The sequence below is a fragment of the Mus caroli genome, chromosome 7 (assembly GCF_900094665.2).
Source record: "Mus caroli chromosome 7, CAROLI_EIJ_v1.1, whole genome shotgun sequence".
Lineage (NCBI taxonomy): Eukaryota > Metazoa > Chordata > Mammalia > Rodentia > Muridae > Mus > Mus caroli.
In genome coordinates, this window is record NC_034576.1 from 46,577,582 (window position 1) to 46,596,382 (window position 18,801).

General features: G+C 50.1%; 2 protein-coding genes across 6 annotated transcripts in view; both read right to left on the reverse strand.

The window, feature by feature from the left end:
- Nucleotides 1–18,801, reverse strand: part of Myh14 (myosin heavy chain 14) — a 67,301-nt gene that overhangs the window by 30,357 nt on the left and 18,143 nt on the right. For all 5 annotated transcript variants that reach the window (XM_021166764.2, XM_029479397.1, XM_021166765.2 and 2 more), the window contains 7 exons: nucleotides 18,231–18,371; nucleotides 7,639–7,734; nucleotides 5,213–5,331; nucleotides 3,367–3,519; nucleotides 3,084–3,257; nucleotides 2,425–2,598; nucleotides 1,889–2,003 (listed from right to left, as the gene is read on the reverse strand). In XM_021166764.2, the coding sequence (XP_021022423.1) occupies nucleotides 1,889–2,003; nucleotides 2,425–2,598; nucleotides 3,084–3,257; nucleotides 3,367–3,519; nucleotides 5,213–5,331; nucleotides 7,639–7,734; nucleotides 18,231–18,371 (972 nt within the window). The remainder of the gene's footprint in view (nucleotides 1–1,888; nucleotides 2,004–2,424; nucleotides 2,599–3,083; nucleotides 3,258–3,366; nucleotides 3,520–5,212; nucleotides 5,332–7,638; nucleotides 7,735–18,230; nucleotides 18,372–18,801) is intronic.
- On the reverse strand, nucleotides 14,560–15,556 carry LOC110297783 (tubulin alpha-1C chain-like). The gene has a single exon (XM_021166767.2). The coding sequence runs from the start codon at nucleotides 15,417–15,419 to the stop codon at nucleotides 14,676–14,678; it is 744 nt and encodes a 247-aa protein (XP_021022426.1). The 5' UTR covers nucleotides 15,420–15,556; the 3' UTR covers nucleotides 14,560–14,675.

An 18,801-nucleotide genomic window follows, 5' to 3' on the forward strand; every position in this document is an offset into this window, starting at 1 on the left:
GTTTATTCATGCTTGGCCCAGGGAGTGGTGCTATTAGAAGGTGTGGCCCTGTTGGAATCGGTGTGTCACTGTGGGTGTGGACTATAAGACCCTCATCCTAGCTGCCTGGAAGCCAGTATTCTGCTAGCAGCCTTCAGATGAAGATGTAGAACTCTCAGCTCCTCCTGCACCATGCCTGCCTGGATGCTGGCATGTTCCTGCCTTGATGATAATGGACTGAATCTCTGAACCTGTAAGCCAGCCCCAATTAAATGTTGTCCTTATAAGAGTTGCCTTGGTCATGGTGTCTGTTCACAGCAGTAAAACCCTAACTGAGACAGGGAATATCTCATTTGCCCACCCCCGACCCCTGGCTGCTAGGACACAGCATGTCCAATTCTGGGATCAAGGTGGCCACGAGTGAGATGGATGTAAACTGGACCAAGTCCCTACTCCTCCCCTTCCTGCCCTTTGTGCCAGCCTTGTTAGTGACTCCTCGGGGGGGGGGGGGGGNTTGGTTTAGCATCAGCNCCAGAAGATCAGGACTGTCACTCGGAGCCAGGCACACAGGGGCTGGGACAGACGGGTAAGCGGTCATGTGCCCACAGTGCCCATGAACTACGCCAAGCTTTAGAAAGGATTTATTCTGATTATTTGTAATTGTGTGTGTGTGTGTGTGTGTGTGTGTGTGTGTGTGTGTGTGCAGGTACCCATGGAGGACAGAGGTGTTGGAGCCCCTGGAGTTAAGAGTGGTTATAGGTGATTATTAGCCACCTGACATGGGTGTCGATCCTGAACTCGGGTTCTCTGATGGCTCAACTTGTTTGTTTGTTTGAGTTGGGGCCTCTCTGTAGCCCTGGCTTCCTTAGAGCTCATGATATAAACCAGGTTGAGCTCAAGCTCACAGAGATCCACTTGCCTCCCCCACCCCGCCCGCCTCCGAGTGCTGGGATTTAAAGGCTTGCACTACCATGCCTGGCTAAAAATATCTATATAAAATCAGCTTTCCGTATATTCAGACTCAGCGCTTGCGGCTGAACAACGAATTAAAACTACTCCGAGGAAAAGAGTCTCTACTGAACACAACACAGGCTTTTCCTGCCATAGTCTGTGTAGTAGTGCAACTGCTATTTACATATCATTTGCATCTTGTTAAATAAAGAGGATGAGGGCTGATTCAGCCTATAGGGACAGAGAGGAAAATGTATACAGGAAGGGGTGTGTGTCAAATGTGAATACTAGGGTATCTAGGTAAGTCTTTGAGTGGCCTAGTGTCCTGTGCATCCCAAGGGATGGCTGCACTTATTTCTCTGGTCTGATTGCATAGGAGACTATTACTAAAAACGATCATTGACACTAATATGCCCATGGGTAGGCCTGTATTATTTCTTATCCTTGTGTAAGATCTAGTTTAGATAACAACACATCAATACACCAACCCATTCCTCAACCGACCTAGCTTTCCACCCGTCCATCTACATCTGTCTGCTTACCCATCTACCAACACATCCTTTCACTCACCAATCCAACCATCCATGCACCTACCCACCCACCCATGCACCCTCTCTTCAACCCATCCAGCCTTCCATTCTTCTACCTGTCCATTTATACACCTGCTAACCTGTCCATCCATCAACTCACCCACTCCCTTACCAACCCCCTCATCTACCTATCTATACACCTGCCCATCCACCAATCAGTCCATCCATATGTCTATCCATCTATCTATCTATCTATCTATCTATCTATCTATCTATCTATTCATCCATCCACTGGCCCACCCACCTACTCACTCATCCATACCCACCATTCCTCCCTCCCCCTCTAGCCTCTGGCTCCTGCTCCCACTGGGGGACCATGGCATCTGGAGACAGACCCTGGGGACAGACCCTGGGTAGGGGGACCTTACCATCCTTCCAGATCTCAGCTGTGAGACGATCTGTGCTCTGGTGAAGCAAGGCGGCCACATTGTCATTCAATGGGTCCATGTTCTTCATCAGCCACTCACTGGCTTTGTAGTCAACCTGAATGGAACAGGCAGATGACCACATGATCCCCACACAGGTTCTTAGTGTGGACTGGAACACTGGGGTTAACTTGTATCCATGCTCTGAACTGCCCCTCACCTGCAGGACCCTTCTTTCTATGCCCTTCCCCCACCCTTCTCTAGCCCATCCCTTGGCCCTTGGCCCTCCATGACTACAACGTTGTTCTAGTACACTCTGCTCCGGCCACATAGCCCTTCCCCCCTCCTCCCCCCCCCAGTTCCTCAAACATAGTCTGTTCCCATCAAAGGGCCACAGACGTGAGACTCTCTGTGGAATCTCACGGGTAGCCTCCCTCTGGAGGGCGCTGTGGCTGACTTGGTCTTAAACTCTGTGTGTCACAAGAGTCAGTGTACCCCTGGATCCTTGAGTGGTGACCCACAGTCAGCCTAGTCCTCACCTTGCCGGCGTAGTGCAGGACGCTGAAGTCGGCCTGATCTCGCAGGTTCCTGGGGCGCTGGAACTTGGGGTGGCTGCCCTGCTCCTGGGCAACCTTCTCCACAAAAGACTTGTCCGTGGCCTTGGGGAACCAGCACTCCTCGTCCAGCAGGGCCAGGAGACCTGGAGGGTTGGCCTAACCAGCAAGGGGAACAGAAGTCAGATTCCCCAAGTCTGGACACAGGTTGATGCTGTCAGTGCTTGGAAGTGGCTCGAGGTTGGGAGACTGGAGCATGGCTGAGCAGCTGAGAGCTTGCCTGGCATATGCAAAGTGCCAGGCTCCAGCACCCAGCACCGAGCCTCACACTGTCGCAGGAACTCAAGTGGGACCTTCAATGTCCAGAGAACCTGCTGATCACACGGATGTGACTGCGGGTGGGACATTTGCTCTTTGGGTCAGTGAAGGGCACTGTGGCAGGTGGGCAGGGTTGGGTAGTAGGTGGAGCCAAGCTTTGTGGGTCTGAGCATTGGGAGGGCAAAGTTTTGTGGGACTAGGTGGTGGGCGGAGCCAAGTTTTGAGAGGTAGGGAGAACTGAAAGGTGTGTGTCCGGCGGTCTGGGCGGTAGGGGGGGCTGAGCAGTGAGGGTCTGGGTTGTTCGCTCATTGGCTCTGGCCTCTCACCGGACGCTCAATGAGGTCGATGCAAGGTTGCAGGTCCAACCCGAAGTCTAGGAAGGTCCAGGGGATGCCCTCTCGCTGATACTCCTCCTGCTCCAGCACGAACATGGTGTGGTTGAATAGCTGCTGTAGCTTCTCATTGGTGTAGTTGATGCACAGCTGCTCGAAGGAGTTCAGCTGCGAGGGTGGTGAAGGATGGGATGGTGAGTGCGGGGCGGGGCCGGGCCGGGGCGGGGCCGGAGGGAGCCAGAGTAGGCGAGAAGGACCGCATGACCACGGTGCACACCTGGAAGATCTCAAAGCCTGCGATGTCCAGGATGCCCAGGAAGGAGGCACCCTGCCGTGGGCTTCTGTCCAGGGCACGGTTGAGCCGCAGAACCAGCCAGCGGAACAGGCGCTCATAGGTAGCTTTGGCCAGAGCCTCCAGCGCAAAGTCAGCCTGCAGGGTAGGATGCAAAGTGACACTGGGTGTGGATCAAGCAGGATGTCTCTGAACTTTTAGTTCATCTCACAGTTCATCTTACAGTTTCTTGGGTATAAACACCAAAAAGGACCACAGTAACAACACTCTGCCATAACTGAAGACCCTGTGTGCATCAGGCACCTACCCTCCTCCACCTCTTAAATCAACATCTACAGCACAGTGGGAGCACCAGGTCCAAGAGTCTGGGTTCGAATCCCAATAAAGCCACTCAGAGGCTGTAGCCTCAGGGCCTTGAATAAACCTCTCCAGGCCCTAGCATCTCTGTGCTATTAGAGACCACACCTGAGACAGAAATCCAGGGACTCCCAAGCTCCTTCCTGTTCCCTGTGGCTAACCTGTGGTCACCTATCTGTCACCACTGTGGTCTGAGCCACCATCTTTGCCTGGATTTTGTCAGTGGCCCTGAGTTTCCTTGCTTCTGTATGTACTCTATGGACTCGGTTCTTGCAGTAGCCAGAAGAATCTTTATATAGAGGACAAATGAAATCAAGTCACTTCCCAGGCTCCCACAGTACCTCTTTACTCTGTCCCCCTCTGAGCATGGCTTCAGGGGCCCTCTCCCTCGATCCTTTGTTTTGACATCACTAAACCTCCTCCGCAGAGGCATCGCTAAACAGAACCATCCTTTTCATTAACCCGCTTATTCGCCATGTCCCTAGGACAGTGTTTCTCAACCCGTGGTCAGGGCCCCCCACAGTCACAGAGATGTAAGATCTCTTGCATATCAGATATTTACAATACCATTTAAAACAGTAAGCAAAATTACAGTTATAAAGTAGCAATATAATAACTTTATGGTTAGGGATCACCACCACAATGCGAGCAACTGTGTTAAAGGGTGGAAGTATTAGGAAGGGTGCGAACAACGGTCATAGTACATCCCAAGCCCCTGAGAGACAAGCCTTCATTTTCGCTTGTGTGTATGTGCACGTGTGTGCGCATGTGACGGCTCATGAGGGTGTGGAGGCCAGAGGTCAAGCTCAGGTGTCATGCCTCGGGAAGAGCCATTTCCCATCTAGTTCTTTCAGAGAGAGTCTCTCACTGAAGCTGGGGCTTGTTCACTCAGCTAGAGCAGCTGACCAGTAAAAGCCAGGGGTCCTCCTGTGTTCATCACCACAGCTCTTTATGTGGGTCCTGGGGTTTGTGGGACTTGGGTCCACGTGCTTGTGAGGCCAGCACTTGCTGATGGAGCGACCTCCCAGCCTTGACCTGTGTTTTCATTACTGCTCACCCTCACCCCTCCCCCAGCCTGGTGATAGAGTAGGGACAGGCAAGGTTGCTGAGCGTGAGAGATGGGGAACGCTGTCTAAGGACCTAGTAAGGGGATTCTGAAGATAAAGGTGCTCGCTGCCAAGCCTGACGACCTGAGTTCAATCCCCAGGACCCACGTGGTAGAAGGACAAAACTAACTGCTGTTGGTGCTCTGGTGCCAGCCTGCATGCTGTGGCAGTGCCCCTCCCCCAACAAATAAACAAATAATTGTAATAATAATAATTTAAAAGTCCCAGGATCACAAACCATAAGCCAGTCGTTCCTGCCCTCACAGGGCTTCATCCCGCCTACTACTGAATCCCGCCTACCACTGAATCCCTCCTACCGCTGGATCCCGCCTACCACTGAATCCCGCCTACCGCTGGATCCCGCCTACCTGCTCCTTGGTTTGTGCTTTCTGAACATAATCTCGGCCCACTTTGATGCGGGGTGTGAGAAGGGCTCTGGAGAAGTCGGTCACTCCGAGTCCCAAGAGGCGGCAAAGCTTCTGGGCAGCTGAGGGAGAGAGCAGGTGACAGGGGCTAGTGGGGAGGGACATCGGACCCCTCCGTTGGGGGAAAGAGGTGGAGGCGGCCCTTTCTGGGAGGAGCATCCTGAGCGAACTAGGAGCCGGGTTAAGAGGCCTGTGCCTCTGGGCCTCGGATGATGCACATTTTCAACAGGAACAACTAGCACACCTCTGCACTAGCACGTTAAATAGATGGATGTTTGCGGCGGAGCACGCCAGGGCTGCGTGGGAGGCGTGTTTCCCTTTCTACTCTGAATTAAAGCCTGAATCAAGCCACGTTCCCAGGCACCCGTCAGCTCCACGGAGGGAAAGCTTACTCTGCGCTTGGCCCCACAGAAGAAAAAAAGAGAAGCCTAGAAAGAAATGCATTTAAAAGGCACCAGAGTCAGACATGGTGGCACATACCTGCTAACCCAGTATCTGAGAGTCTGAGGGAGGAGAATCAAGAATTCAAGGTCACCCTCAACTATAAAGCAAGTTGAGGGCCAATCTGGGCTCCATGAGATCCTACCTGAACCCAACACTCGCAACCATTGGGTTCTAGTTAAAACATAAAGCTATTCCTTGTGGCATGAAGGGAAATAAGCAGGTTTCAGAAAGGTTTGTAGCCACGAAGTAGCCATGTTTGTAGCACGCCTTTAATCTCAGTACTCAGCGCCCCGCACTCAGGAGGCAGAGGCGGCTGGGTCTCTGAGTTTGGGGGCAGCCTGGTCTACAGAGTGAGTTCTAGGACAGCCAGACATACACAGAAAAACTCTGTCTCGAACCCCCTCCTCCCCCCACATCCCCAACATACACAGCAAAAAGATAAAAGAAAGAAAGAGAAAAGAAAAGCTTGTAGTGTCTGCCCCCAATTAAGTAAAGCAAACAGGCAGTACGGGACAGTGCCGGATTGGTGAATAGCACCCCCGGTGGCCACAAGTGGGCGCTGCAGGGTTGGGTGAGCGGGCAGCAGTGCCCCAGTTCCCCAGATTTTCAGAGCTGTGCAGAGTTTGAGAGTGAGCTGGAGGGTTTTTATAACCAGGACAGAGAGCTTCAGATGTCCAGAGGGAGCCCGTGAACTCTATTTCTGTCTGGATCTCCAGCTACACCGGCACAGGGTAGGAAAACCCCAGGGGAGACCCCGAGGACGCAGACAGCATTGGAGTCTGACTGTGGGCAGTTGTCTCTCCTTTCTTGACAACCAAATCCCAGCACTCTGGATGCAGAGGCAGGTGAATTTCTGTGAGTTCAGGGCCAGTCTGGTCTATAGAGAGAGCTCTAGGATAGCCAGGGCTACACAGAGAAACCCTGTCTCAAAAAAAAAAAAAAAATATATATATATATAAAGGGGATTGGATGCAAAAGGATTAGGAGTTCAAGGCCATCCTGAGCGACATATGGCCCAGTCCCAGATAATGAACAAGAAGCTACAGCAAGAATTAGTGATTTTCGGGCTGAAGAGATGGCTCAGCGGGTAAGAGCACTTCCAAAGGTCCCGAGTTCAAATCCCAGCAACCACATGGTGGCTCACAACCACCGTAATGAGATTTGACGCCTTCTTCTGGTGCATCTGAAGCCAGCTACAGTGTACTTACATATAATAATAAATAAATCTTTGGGCTGGAGCGAGCAGAGTTGACCAGAGTGAGCAGGCCAGAGGTCTTAAAAATTCAATTCCCAACGACCACATGAAGGCTCACAACCATCTGTACAGCTACAGTGTATTCACATACATAAAATAAATAAATAAATCTTAAAAAAAAAAGAATTAGTGATTTTCATTGTTTAACAAAATCAAGGAAGGGGATGTGAAATTGGGTGTGGTGGCACACATGGTAAATCTCAGCACTTGAGGGGCAGAGGCAGGAAGATCAGGAATTAAAAAGGCCCAATGTAGGGGCTAGGAAGATGGCTCAGTGGCTAAGAGCACTGGCTACTCTTCCAGAAGACCCGTGTTCAATTCTCAGCATCCACATGGCAGCTCACAACTGTCTGTAACTCTAGTTCCAAAGGATCTGACAGCCTCATACGGACATGCATGCAGGCAAAACACTAATGCACATAAAATAAATAAAGTATTTTTAAAAAGAAAAAAAAAAGGACCCAAGGCTGGAGGAGGAGAGGTGCTTCTCAGGCATGGGTGGGGCTGTCTACCTATCATGGTGGGGTTGTCTTCAGCAGGGTGTTTAAAATGGAGGAAGCCTGGCCATGGTGCTCTGGGCAAAGGGCAGGAGTTTGAGCCCTCCTGGGTGAGGGGCAGAGGTAGGAGGGGATGCTCTGGTGAGGACAGAGGACATTGGCCTTGGTGGTACCTGTGTTGTCAGGCATGGTGGCTTGGTCCGTATTGCGCTCTTTCTTCAGGACAATGTTGCCAAACTGGAGGACAGCAGAGACAGTGCGCAGCATGGCTGTGGGGCAGAGAGGACGGTCACAGGGGAACTCTGGTACCTGTCTAATCATGCTGCAGGAAACCCAAAGTCATGTCCAGTACCCCAGAGCTCAAAGCTCACCTGTGACCCCAGCTAAGCCTTTCAAACTGCAACAGAATCAATACACTCAGCTTCCTGTTTTCAAGCTTTGAAAAGAGAGAGAACCTGCGCACTCTTCAGAATGAACCAAATGCTGCACTAGGCGATGGCTCAGTCAGGAGGGTGCTCCCTGAACAAGCATGAGGTCCCAAGTTTGATGCCTTAGCGCCCACATAAAAAGCTGGGTCCAGTGGTACACATCTGTAACCCCAGGCCTGAGGAGACAGACAGGACAATCCTGGGAGATCCGTGGCTGGCCAACCAGCCTAGCCAGGCAGTCAAGCTCCAGGTTCAGTAAGAGAACCTGTTTCAAAAAATAAGATCACGGGCTGGTGAGATTGGCTCAGTGGGTAAGAGCACCCGACTGCTCTTTCGAAGGTCCGGAGTTCAAATCCCAGCAACCACATGGTGGCTCACAACCATCTGTAACAAGATCTGACTCCCTCTTCTGGAGTGTCTGAAGACAGCTACAGTGTACTTACATATAATAAATAAATAAATAAATAAATCTTTTAAAAAAATAAGATCACTAGACTTGGCAGAAAGCCCCTTTAACCGCGATCCATCCTGCCAGTCCCATGCCCAACGCTTTACCCGAGTGTTAACGGTTGAACCCAGGTTCCCGTGCTCTGCCCACTAAGCCATCTCCTCAGCCCATTGCTGATTCGGACACACAGAGCTTGTGGCCAAGGGTATTAAAGTTGATGCCCCAGGGAAGTGAGTTGTCTTCCACGTTGGGCACTGAAGCCTCTTTGCTCCAGCAATGTGCTGAGGGTGCACTTTTCACAGCCGGAACTGTTCCATGGTGAAGAACGCTTGCTGTTCAGAGTGCCCGAGTCAGGTAGCTCACAACCACCTGGAACTCCAGCTCCAGGGGATCTTACATCCTTTTCTGGACCCCAGAGATATGCATTCAGATGCACATAACACACACATGCCCACATACACATATGCACATGCACACATGCACATACACATACACACACATCTTTTTTTTTTTTTTTTTTTTTAATCTCAAACTAGGGAACCAAGTAAAGCCCAGAAGGACACTTGTCTGAACTGACATGGCTGATTCTGGGACACTTGTCTGAACTGACAGAGCTGAGCACCAAGGACACTTGTCTGAGCTAACAGGGCTGAGCACCATGCTTGTGTGTTCTTGAAGCCAGATCACACTACTGTGCTCTGTGAGTGGCTACAATTGGGGACTCTGGAAAAAAAAAAAAAAAACAGACCCCAGAGAGCTAAGATTTCTCTAGAAAATTCCCTACTAGAGCTGAATACCCAGAATCCCCCGCAACCGGAGGGGACAGCCCCCAGAAAGCCGTGCCAAGCCACCCCACAGTTTGATCTACACATGTGTGTTTCCTGGCTGGTGGGCTCCATCTCTTCTATACAGACACCTTACAGGAGTTGGTTCTCAAGCCGGGCGTGGTGGTGCACGCCTTTAATCCCAGCACTCGGGAGGCAGAGGCAGGCGGATTTCTGAGTTCGGGGCCAGCCTGGTCTACAAAGTGAGTGCCAGGACAGCCAGGGCTACACAGAGAAACCCTGTCTCGAAAAACCAAAAAAAAAAAAAAAAAAAAGAGTTGGTTCTCTCCTTCTGTTGTGCAAATTTTAGGAACTGAACTCTGGTCTTGAGGCTTGGTAGCAAGCTCCTTTAACTTACTGAGCTGTTTCGCTGGCCCATTTCCTGGCAGAACAGAACAAAGGACTCTTCTGTCCTTTAAATAAATCTATTCTCATGCCCATTCCTATTTCCTAGGGTTTTGTTGGGTTTTTGTTTGTTTTGTTTTGATTTGATTTTTGCACATCTGAGACTAGTTTCATACATCCCACGCTGACCTGGACCTTTCTGTACAGCTAAGGGTGAGCTTGAAAGCCTGCCTTTACTTTCCTAGTATTAAGATGACAGAACATCACTGCCATGCCCGACTTATGAGAATCCAGGACTCTGCCAACTAGGTCCTAGCCCCAGCTCCTATATCTCAGAGCTTTGGTAAGGTGTCCAGCCACAGACCTGAGACCTCTAACCACAGTAGGGTTTGGCTTACAAATAGATCTAGGGAGAAAATACTTAGATTTCACAAACGCCTTGGCTGTGATCACCCAGTGCACTGTTTGTCATTGGGAATGTTAGGTGCATGCCAGGCTGTCCAGGAAAGGCTGTGGATTAGGGATGGCATACTTGGCATGCCCCAGGGACAGTCAGGGCTGCAGCCACCTACCATGCCTGGTCAGCAAGGTGTACACTCCAACCCAGCCTTGCAGACCATGAATACTCTGCAGACAGGTGTCCAGAGAGCTGGCCTGTCCCAGCAGCAGCAGCCGCAGCAGCAGGCCAGCCACCCATGGGAGCCATGAGTCCCCAAGCTTAGCAAATGAACATAAATCGCAATCGCATGCCTTCACAGTTCAGAGACATCTTAAGATGTCAGATGATGCAACCGCAAGGAGCAGGGCCAGGAATTGGCCCTGGAATGGCTAACCACAACCAGCTTCAGCATCCCCCAAGAAACTGGCTATTCATCCCAGCAGCGGCGGCGGCGGCAGCGGTAGCGGCAGCCGCCTTGAATGCAGCAAGGAAATACGGGACAAATGGCTCAGCTTCCCCAGGCTCTAGGGGCTGAGGCAAGAGCCAATCTATAGGACTAACAGCAGCAACTTCTTCAACAACAGATGGGGTCTCCTGCTCAGCCCAACCCTGAGTCCAGAGCAGCAAATGCTCCCAAGTCAGGCACAGTCCCCCACACCGGCAAAGTCAACAAATCCTCTCCAATCAAGGGCGCTCTCCCGAGCCTGTCCCTTCTCCGACCACAGTCTCAGCCCTACCCCACCCCCCATTCTAGCCCATCTCCGAGGATGCAGCCTCAGCCTTCTTTACACCATGTTTCTCCACAGACCAGTTCCCCACATCCTGGACTGGCAGCTGCCCAGGCTGCCAACCCCATGGAACGAGGGCATTTTGCCAGCCCAGCCCAGAATTCAATGCGTTCACAGGTCGCTAGCAATCCAGGCACGGCAAACCTCCACCGGGCAAGTGCCTCGCCAGGGCCCTGGGATTGAGCAGCGATAATGCAGATTTGAATTCAAACCTCTCACAAGTACACTAGACACACATGAGCGACACCTTGTAGTATTTTGGGAGCAAAAGATTATTTTCTTTTAACAAGACTTTTTGTACTGAAAACACTTTTTTAAAATCTTTCTTAGCCTAAAAGGCCCATTTATTTTCCTTGGAACATGTAAGAACTGTGCAGTAGCCATTTATGGTTTAAAGCAAACATGCCAGATGCACCTGAGGGATGATAGATAGAAAAGAACATATTTTTGTTGTGGCTGGTTACCCCAGCTCTTTTTCCCCTTGTGTGTGTGGTTCAAGTGCGCACTGGGAGGCAACTGAGGTCTGAAGCCAACCATATGCTCCTGCCTTGCACCTCCGATAAGTCTTGTTACTTTTTTTAATTAATGAAAATATGTAATATTAATAGTTATTATTTACTGGTGCAGATGGCTGACGTTTTTGTCTATTTCCTCACTTTATGAAAGATTTTTTTTAAAAAAGAACATTTCTAAAATCAGAGGACAAAAGGGGTTAATGTTACATAAAATTATATATATATATATATATATACACACACACACATACATATATATATATATGTACATATATATATACCAATTTTTTCTCTGGGTGCAAAGATGTTCATTCTTTTAAAAACATTAAAAAACATAAAAATAAAAGCCTCCTCTTTCCACCCCTCAAGTCAACTTTTGTGCTCCAGAAAATTTTCTATTCTGTAAGTCTAAGGGTAAAACTTCAAGTATTAAGATAATTTGTACATGTAGAGAAAAAAATGACTTTTTCATAATATACAGGGGCAGCTGCCAAGTTGATGTATTATAATATTGTGGTTTCTGTTTCCTGAGAGAATTTTTTTGTTATTTTTACATCTAACAAAGGGGAAAAAAAATCAAAAAAAGAGGGTAAGAAATGACTCCTGGGTGATTTTAACATGCAAATGGGAAAAAAATTTAAAAAAAAAAAGAGGGTAAGAAATGCCTCCGTGGGTGATTTTAGCATGCAAATGTCTGCGGTCTCTTCGCTCGCTTCTACTGTGCCCACACACGAACACTTTCTGTAAAACTTGAAAATAGAAAGCAAAACCCCTCAACTGTTGTAAATCATGCAATTATGGTTGATTACTTACAACTATGAACTTTGGATCACTGTATAGACTGTTAAATTTGATTTCTTATTACCTACTGTGTGAGACAGACCAAAAAAAAAAAAAAAAAGGAATGTCAGGTGCTCCAAGAACAGAGGTTGTGCTGCCCCCTTGAGGACACCCGGGGCACTGTGGAGGAGCAGCTCAGCCTGTGTCTAGGGATTATCACCATCCGTGTCACTACTTATCACAGGAGTGTTTTCTATGTGTAGGGGGGAAAGAGAGGGGGTAAACACTGTGTGACCTGGGAAACTGTTGCTATTTTTTTCCTTTATTTTTAATTTATGTTGTATAGATTATCTGTGCATCATGTGCACACAATTCCCACAGAGGCAGATCCCCTGGAGCTGGAGTTACAGATGGTTGTGAGCCACCATCTGGATGCTGGGTATCAAACCCGAGCCTTCTGAAAGAGCAGCCAGTGATCTTAAGGGCTGAGCCATCTCTCAGTCCCTGCTGCTGGTTTAACTCAGAGTTCTATCAAAACTTGAGACATTCTGTCCTCTGAGCGCAGGGGTCAATGACAGGCGGTGGCAGCTGTGTTTGTGTCTGTTGTCTCCATGGCACCATTAAGGAGCAACACCGCGTGCACTGTTCCCAGCCCAGCCGCTCCGTCTCCGATGTTTACGCAGTCAACAGACACAAGAGCATTTTTCTTTTCCCTGTACCACATCCAATCCAAGCACCTGACCTTCAAATACAGCTCCAGGAGGTGGACCCAGCTACCCATGATCCCAAGGTGACAGATGGAGAGACTGAGGCAGGTAACTCACAAACTCAGGATCACTCAATTGATAAGCTGGCAGAGGTAGGGTTCCAGCTGAAGTTATGCGAGCTTTCCTGTCAGCCACACAGTCAGTGGGAACAAATAAAGACCTGCACACAGCACAGCAAGAGAAACTGGGATCACACGCGTGTGCACACGCACGTGCACACACACAAGCACTCCCGCACAAGTACACACTCAGTCACTGTGATGGTGCACGCTTATCATCCCAGCAATCAGGAGGTGGAGGCAGGAGGATTGTTGTTCAAGACCAGCCTGGACAACAGACTCTGTCTCAACAATCCAAGGTAGGTGAAATGGTTCGGCTGGAGAAGGGGCTTGCCACCAAGCCTGAGTGCGTGGGCTCATTTTCCAGCACCTGCATTGTAGAAGGAGAGAAAAAACTTCCCAAAGCTGTCCCCACCTCCAAGTACATATGCATGCATATGTTAGTGCTAAATAAATAAATGTGGAAAAGAAGAAAACAAACAAAAAAAACCAGATATTTAAACATAAGCCCAGTATTCAGAGATAGAATTTGCTGAATGGAGGCTGGAGAGATAGCTCAGTGGCTAAGAGCACTGGCTGCCACCCTTATAGGGGACCAGGGTTCAAATTTCATTACCCACATGGTGACTCACAATTCCAGGGGAACTGGCATCCTTGGGCATACACATGCAGGCAAACCATCCATACATATATGATAAATAAATCAAAGACGTAAAAAAAAATGCTGAGTGTCAGTCTGGGCCTCAGTTTCCCCAGCGGGGCAGTGGGAAGGGGCTGGACTCACTGGTCTCTCATTTGACACTCTTAGAGTGAGGGGTAGGGCAGAGACAGGAGTTTCAGGAACGCTGAGAGCTCTGCAGCTGATAGGAGCCACTTCAAACAAGGTCCCGGGTCCCAGAGCTGAGGCCTGGAGTGCTAAGAGCCCGAGACGGAGATCACTGCTGCTGAGTGCTGGAAAGGCCTGTGTTAGGCAGCTGACACTCTGGGGGCCTCCCAGGACCAAGGCTGGGAGATCTGTCTGTACAACTGGCAAAAATGGGGTGCCATGGGGATCAGGCAGAGCACGGTTGGGCACCAAGCTCAGCTAACCTGGGGGTGACAGCCAGGTCTGCAGAAAACGGGGCCTGCATCCTCCTCTGTGGCGGAAGCACAGCTGTGGGTCTTTGTGGCTGCCCCATCCATTGTGGGTATAAATAAATACAACAGAATAATTTACAGTCAGTGTGTGGTCACTCTGACCCTGAGTTAACCCCGTGATCAACTCCAGGGGCCGCCTCCAAAATGAAGTGCAGCTGAGTACGGTGGTTCATATCTGTAGTTCCGAAAACTGGAAGGCTGAGGCAAGAGGACTGTCATGAGTTCAAGATTCTTTTCTTTTTTTTTTTTTTTTTGGGAGGGGGGATGTTTCGAGACAGGGTTTCTCCGTAGCCCTGGCTGTCCTGGAACTCACTTTGGAGAGAAGCTGGAAGAAGAAACCCCATCACCTGTGACTATGGGAAGGTCAGGTAGAGAGAGAAGGTCTTAGTTTAAGATTTTTTTTTTTTTTNTCGAGACAGGGTTTCTCTGTATTAGCTGGGGCTGTCCTGGAACTCACTTTGTAGACCAGGCTGGCCTCGAACTCAGAAATCTGCCTGCCTCTGCCTCCTAAGTGCTGGGATTAAAGGCGTGCGCCACCATGCCCGGCTCATGAGTTCAAGATTCTTTTTTTTTTTTCAACTTACAACGGAAACACCTTTATTGACAGTTTAGGACAGTTAGAGCATACGCAAAGACAAGGATGAGACCACAGAAGTATAGACTGGCAGCACATGAATTAATTAATATTCCTCACCCTCATGGTCTCCTTCAGCACTATCTACCCCAACCTCTTCATAACCCTTCCCGAGGGCAGCCATGTCCTCACGGGCCTCCGAGAACTCACCCTCCTCCATGCCCTCACCCACATACCAGTGCACAAAGGCACGCTTGGCATCCATCAGATCAAACTTGTGATCTAGGCGAGCCCAGGCCTCAGCAATGGCTGTGGTGTTGCTCAGCATGCACACAGCTCTCTGCACCTTGGCCAGGTCACCACCGGGTACCACAGTGGGAGGCTGGTAGTTAATGGCAACCTTAAAGCCAGTGGGGCACCAGTCCGCAAACTGGATGGTACACTTAGTCTTGATGGTGGCAAAGGCAGCATTGACATCTTTGGGAACCACATCACTACGGTACAGCAGGCAGCAAGCCATGTATTTACCATGGCGAGGGTCACATTTCACCATCCGGTTGGCTGGCTCAAAGTAGGCATTGGTGATCTCTGCTACTGTAAGCTGCTCGTGGTAGGCTTTCTCAGCAGAGATGACAGGGGCATAAGTGGCCAGAGGGAAGTGCATGCGAGGGTAGGGTACCAGGTTGGTCTGGAATTCTGCCAGATCAACATTCAGGGCCCCATCAAGTCTGAGGGAAGCAGTGATGGAAGATACAATCTGGCTAATAAGGCGGTTAAGGTTGGTGTAGGTTGGGTGCTCAATGTCGAGGTTTCTACGACAGATGCCATAGATGGCCTCATTGTCTACCATGAAGGCACAATCAGAGTGCTCCAGGGTGGTGTGGGTGGTGAGGATGGAATTGTAGGGCTCAACCACAGCAGTGGAAACCTGGGGGGCTGGGTAAATGGAGAACTCCAGCTTGGACTGAGTTCAAGATTCTTACTCATAGGAGAGACTCTCAGGTTCCCTGTGTCTGCTAACCGTTCAGCTTCCCAGCCTGGCATTCACAGTACCAAGGGTTAGCAGAGAAAGATACAAAGTGCGGTGACAGACACACAGAGGTCCTCTCTTGTTGGGTCCCAAACGCTGTCTGCCCCAGGCTGCCTCGGGCATGTCCATCTGCATTTCTGGCTGAGGGTTATGGGGTCCGCCACCTCCCTGCCATCTCCTGAGGGGAGATGGGACCCAGGCAAGACTTCCTGACCTTCTGTCTCATCTTTGAGCTGAAACAGAGTCTATGCAAAGATGTTGGGCTCTAGACCATACAAGTGGAGCACAAGGAGGCTGCCACATGATCCCATCTGTCTGCCACTCCAACAAAAATATACGAACTTCTTAGATGGAGGGAACGCAAGCCCAGAGCTAGGAAGTGGAGAACTGGCGCCACCTTGTGGATGGTGGCGAGGTGGCTCCTCTGCAGCCAAAACCGACCAAGGTGTGTTAGGGTATGCCTGGAATCTCCCAGTGATGGGCTGAGGACGCTGCTCAGTGATAGTGCACCTGCCCATCAGTCACATCTCAGCACCAAAATAAATTAATGAGTTAAGTTAAATGTGTATGGGTGGACACTGAAAGTCTAGAGCCAGGCTCTGGGGCCTTGGGATGAAGATGACCACCCATGGTCCTCTCTCTGGAAGGTGTAAGTGTTGCTGAAGTTGTGGTGGCCCAAAAATCAGGCTGTAAGCACATTCAAACTCTGAAAATTGAGTTTGCACAATGGAAAACTCCCATCTGCCACTGAACCCAGTACACACAGGCTCCCAATAGGAGGGTACCGTGGGCCATCTGGTATCAAGAGGCTGGGCTGATGATCATGGCCAGGTTCTGAATTTCTTTGCTAGTTGGCTGGTGGGAAAGACTAGCAGGCCGGGGAATTACAAAACCATGGTTAAGAAATCTGGCCATGGCTGTAGGTGTGGCCATGAGTGGGTACATTGAGGTGCTCAGCACTCTAGATTGAGCCCTGAAGGCTACATGAGCTCCCGAGGAGAATCAAATTGTGAGGTGGAGCCCAGCAGACCCACATACACCTAGAGGTCTCTGTCTGAGAGCCAAGTGCACCCAAAAAGGAAGATATCAAAACCTCTCAAAAGATGCTGTGGTCCAGCTGGGTAAAGGGGCCAGTGCTTGTCATCGTCATACTCTGGAGGCTGAGAAAGGAAAACTGCTACAATCTTGGGGCCTTCCTTAGCTACACAGCTAGATCCTGGACAGTCTGGGCTCCAGTATGAGACTCTTTCTAAAACAAACAAAATCATCACCATCACCACCACCACCACCACCACCATCATCATCATCATTTAAAGGGTTGTAAGTGTAGTTCAGTTGGTGGCGCACCTGACTAGCAATGTGTGAGGTTCTAGGTCCCATCCCCAACACCACATAACCCAGGCCTGGTGCACACCTGTCATGCCAGCACTCAGGAGGTAGGGACGGAGGCAGGAGAATTAGGAGTTCAAGTGATCCTGTCTCAGTTTCTGATCTACTTTGCTTTCTGCTGCTGTGGTGAGACCTTCTAACCAAAAGCACCATAGGGCGAGAAAGGGTTTACCTGGCATACACTTCCAGGGCACCGTTCATCACTGAGGTGAGGGCAGACACTCAAACAGGAAAAGGAGCCAAAACCATGGATAAATGCTGCTTACTGCTTTGCTCTCCAGCTCGAGACACCTACCTAGGAATGGCACCACCCACAATGGACTGGGTCCTCCGACATTAATTATCAACAAGACAATCCCCTACAGACATGCGCACAGGCCAATCTGAGCACATAAGACTTCGGCTGACATCCCTCTTCCTGGGTGGTTCAAGGTGGTGTCAGGTTGACAATAAAAACTGACCAGAACACTCCAGCCCTCGCCAACCTGACACACATCACTGTTAAACCATCACCTTTCCTGTCCTGTTTGTCCCCAAGAGCTCTTCTTACTATCGCAATATAAAATGTCAAATGAAGTTCAAAGAAGACCCAACTCACTCCTGAAGTGTCAAGTTCTCCAACACACACTTCCCCTGCCCCAGGGCCTTTGCACAGCCACCCCAGAATGCTCTTCCTACTGTCCTCACCTCAGGCCTCTGTCCAAGCACCTTTTCTCCCAGGTACCCTCGTCTGGCCTCCTGTGTGGAGCTGTACTCCAACTCCAACCCCTCTGGTTCCCTGCACTGCACCCACTCCCCATACTCTGACCAGGTTCCTATCATTTATGTGGCTGGTTGATCTCACGTCTGTAGTGTCCATGAGGTGAGGGGGGGAGATCTGCCCACCTCCTCCCTGGAAGAGCTCCAGCCCTTTATACACAGCAGTATCAATAAATACTTAAACAGTAGGCTGGGAGGTGGATCCGTTCAAGTGAAGACGAAAAGATGGCTCAGTCAGTAATTGTGTTTATGTACACATACAAGATGGCCTGAGTTTAATCCTCAGAACCAACAAAGCATCTACAAGCCATCTCCTGACACACTCACTCACTCACTCACACACACACTCACACTCTTACACACACACACTTGCACTCACACAGCAACACATTCATGGACATAGCTCACACACACTTGCACACTCAAACACTCACTCTCAAAGACAACCCCATTCCCAGGTAGGAGTGGCCCAGGCTCACTCACCAGTGATCTCTTCTGGGAGGAGGCCCAGCACACGCAAGGACTCCAGGGTCTCCTGGAATAACTCCCGCTCTTGGCCCGGGGACGATGAGGGCCCATTGGTCAGGAAGCGATAATGGGAATAGGGCTCCAGAAGGAGGTCAGCTGTGGACAGAGGGAGTGCTAGGATCAGTTGAGTCATGACAGGGCCTGAGGTCTGTCACTGAGGGCTGGGCTGGGTGGGCCTGGAGCAGGCAGGCTGGAGAAGGTGCTGGAGAAGATGGCAGAGCCAGCACCTGGGGACACACATGCTGCCAGAAGCCACGGAGTTGGAACCAGGGTGTCAGGGGACCAACACAGGAGTCAGGAGGAGGGACATAAAAAGCTGTGGACAGCCGGGCAGTGATGGCACACGTCTTTAATCCCAGCACTCGGGAGGCAGAGGCAAGCAGATTTCTGGGTTTGAGGCCAGCCTGGTCTACAAAGTGAGTTCCAGGACAGCCAGGGCTATACAGAGAAACCCTGTCTCGAAAAAACAAACAAACAAACAAAAAAAAACCCAAACAAACAAAAAGTTACTTTTACAGGGCTTAGA

Bases quoted from the DNA above. Each gene is read 5' to 3' on its own strand.
- LOC110297783 (XM_021166767.2), bottom strand. From the start codon at position 15,419: ATGGTAGACAATGAGGCCATCTATGGCATCTGTCGTAGAAACCTCGAC.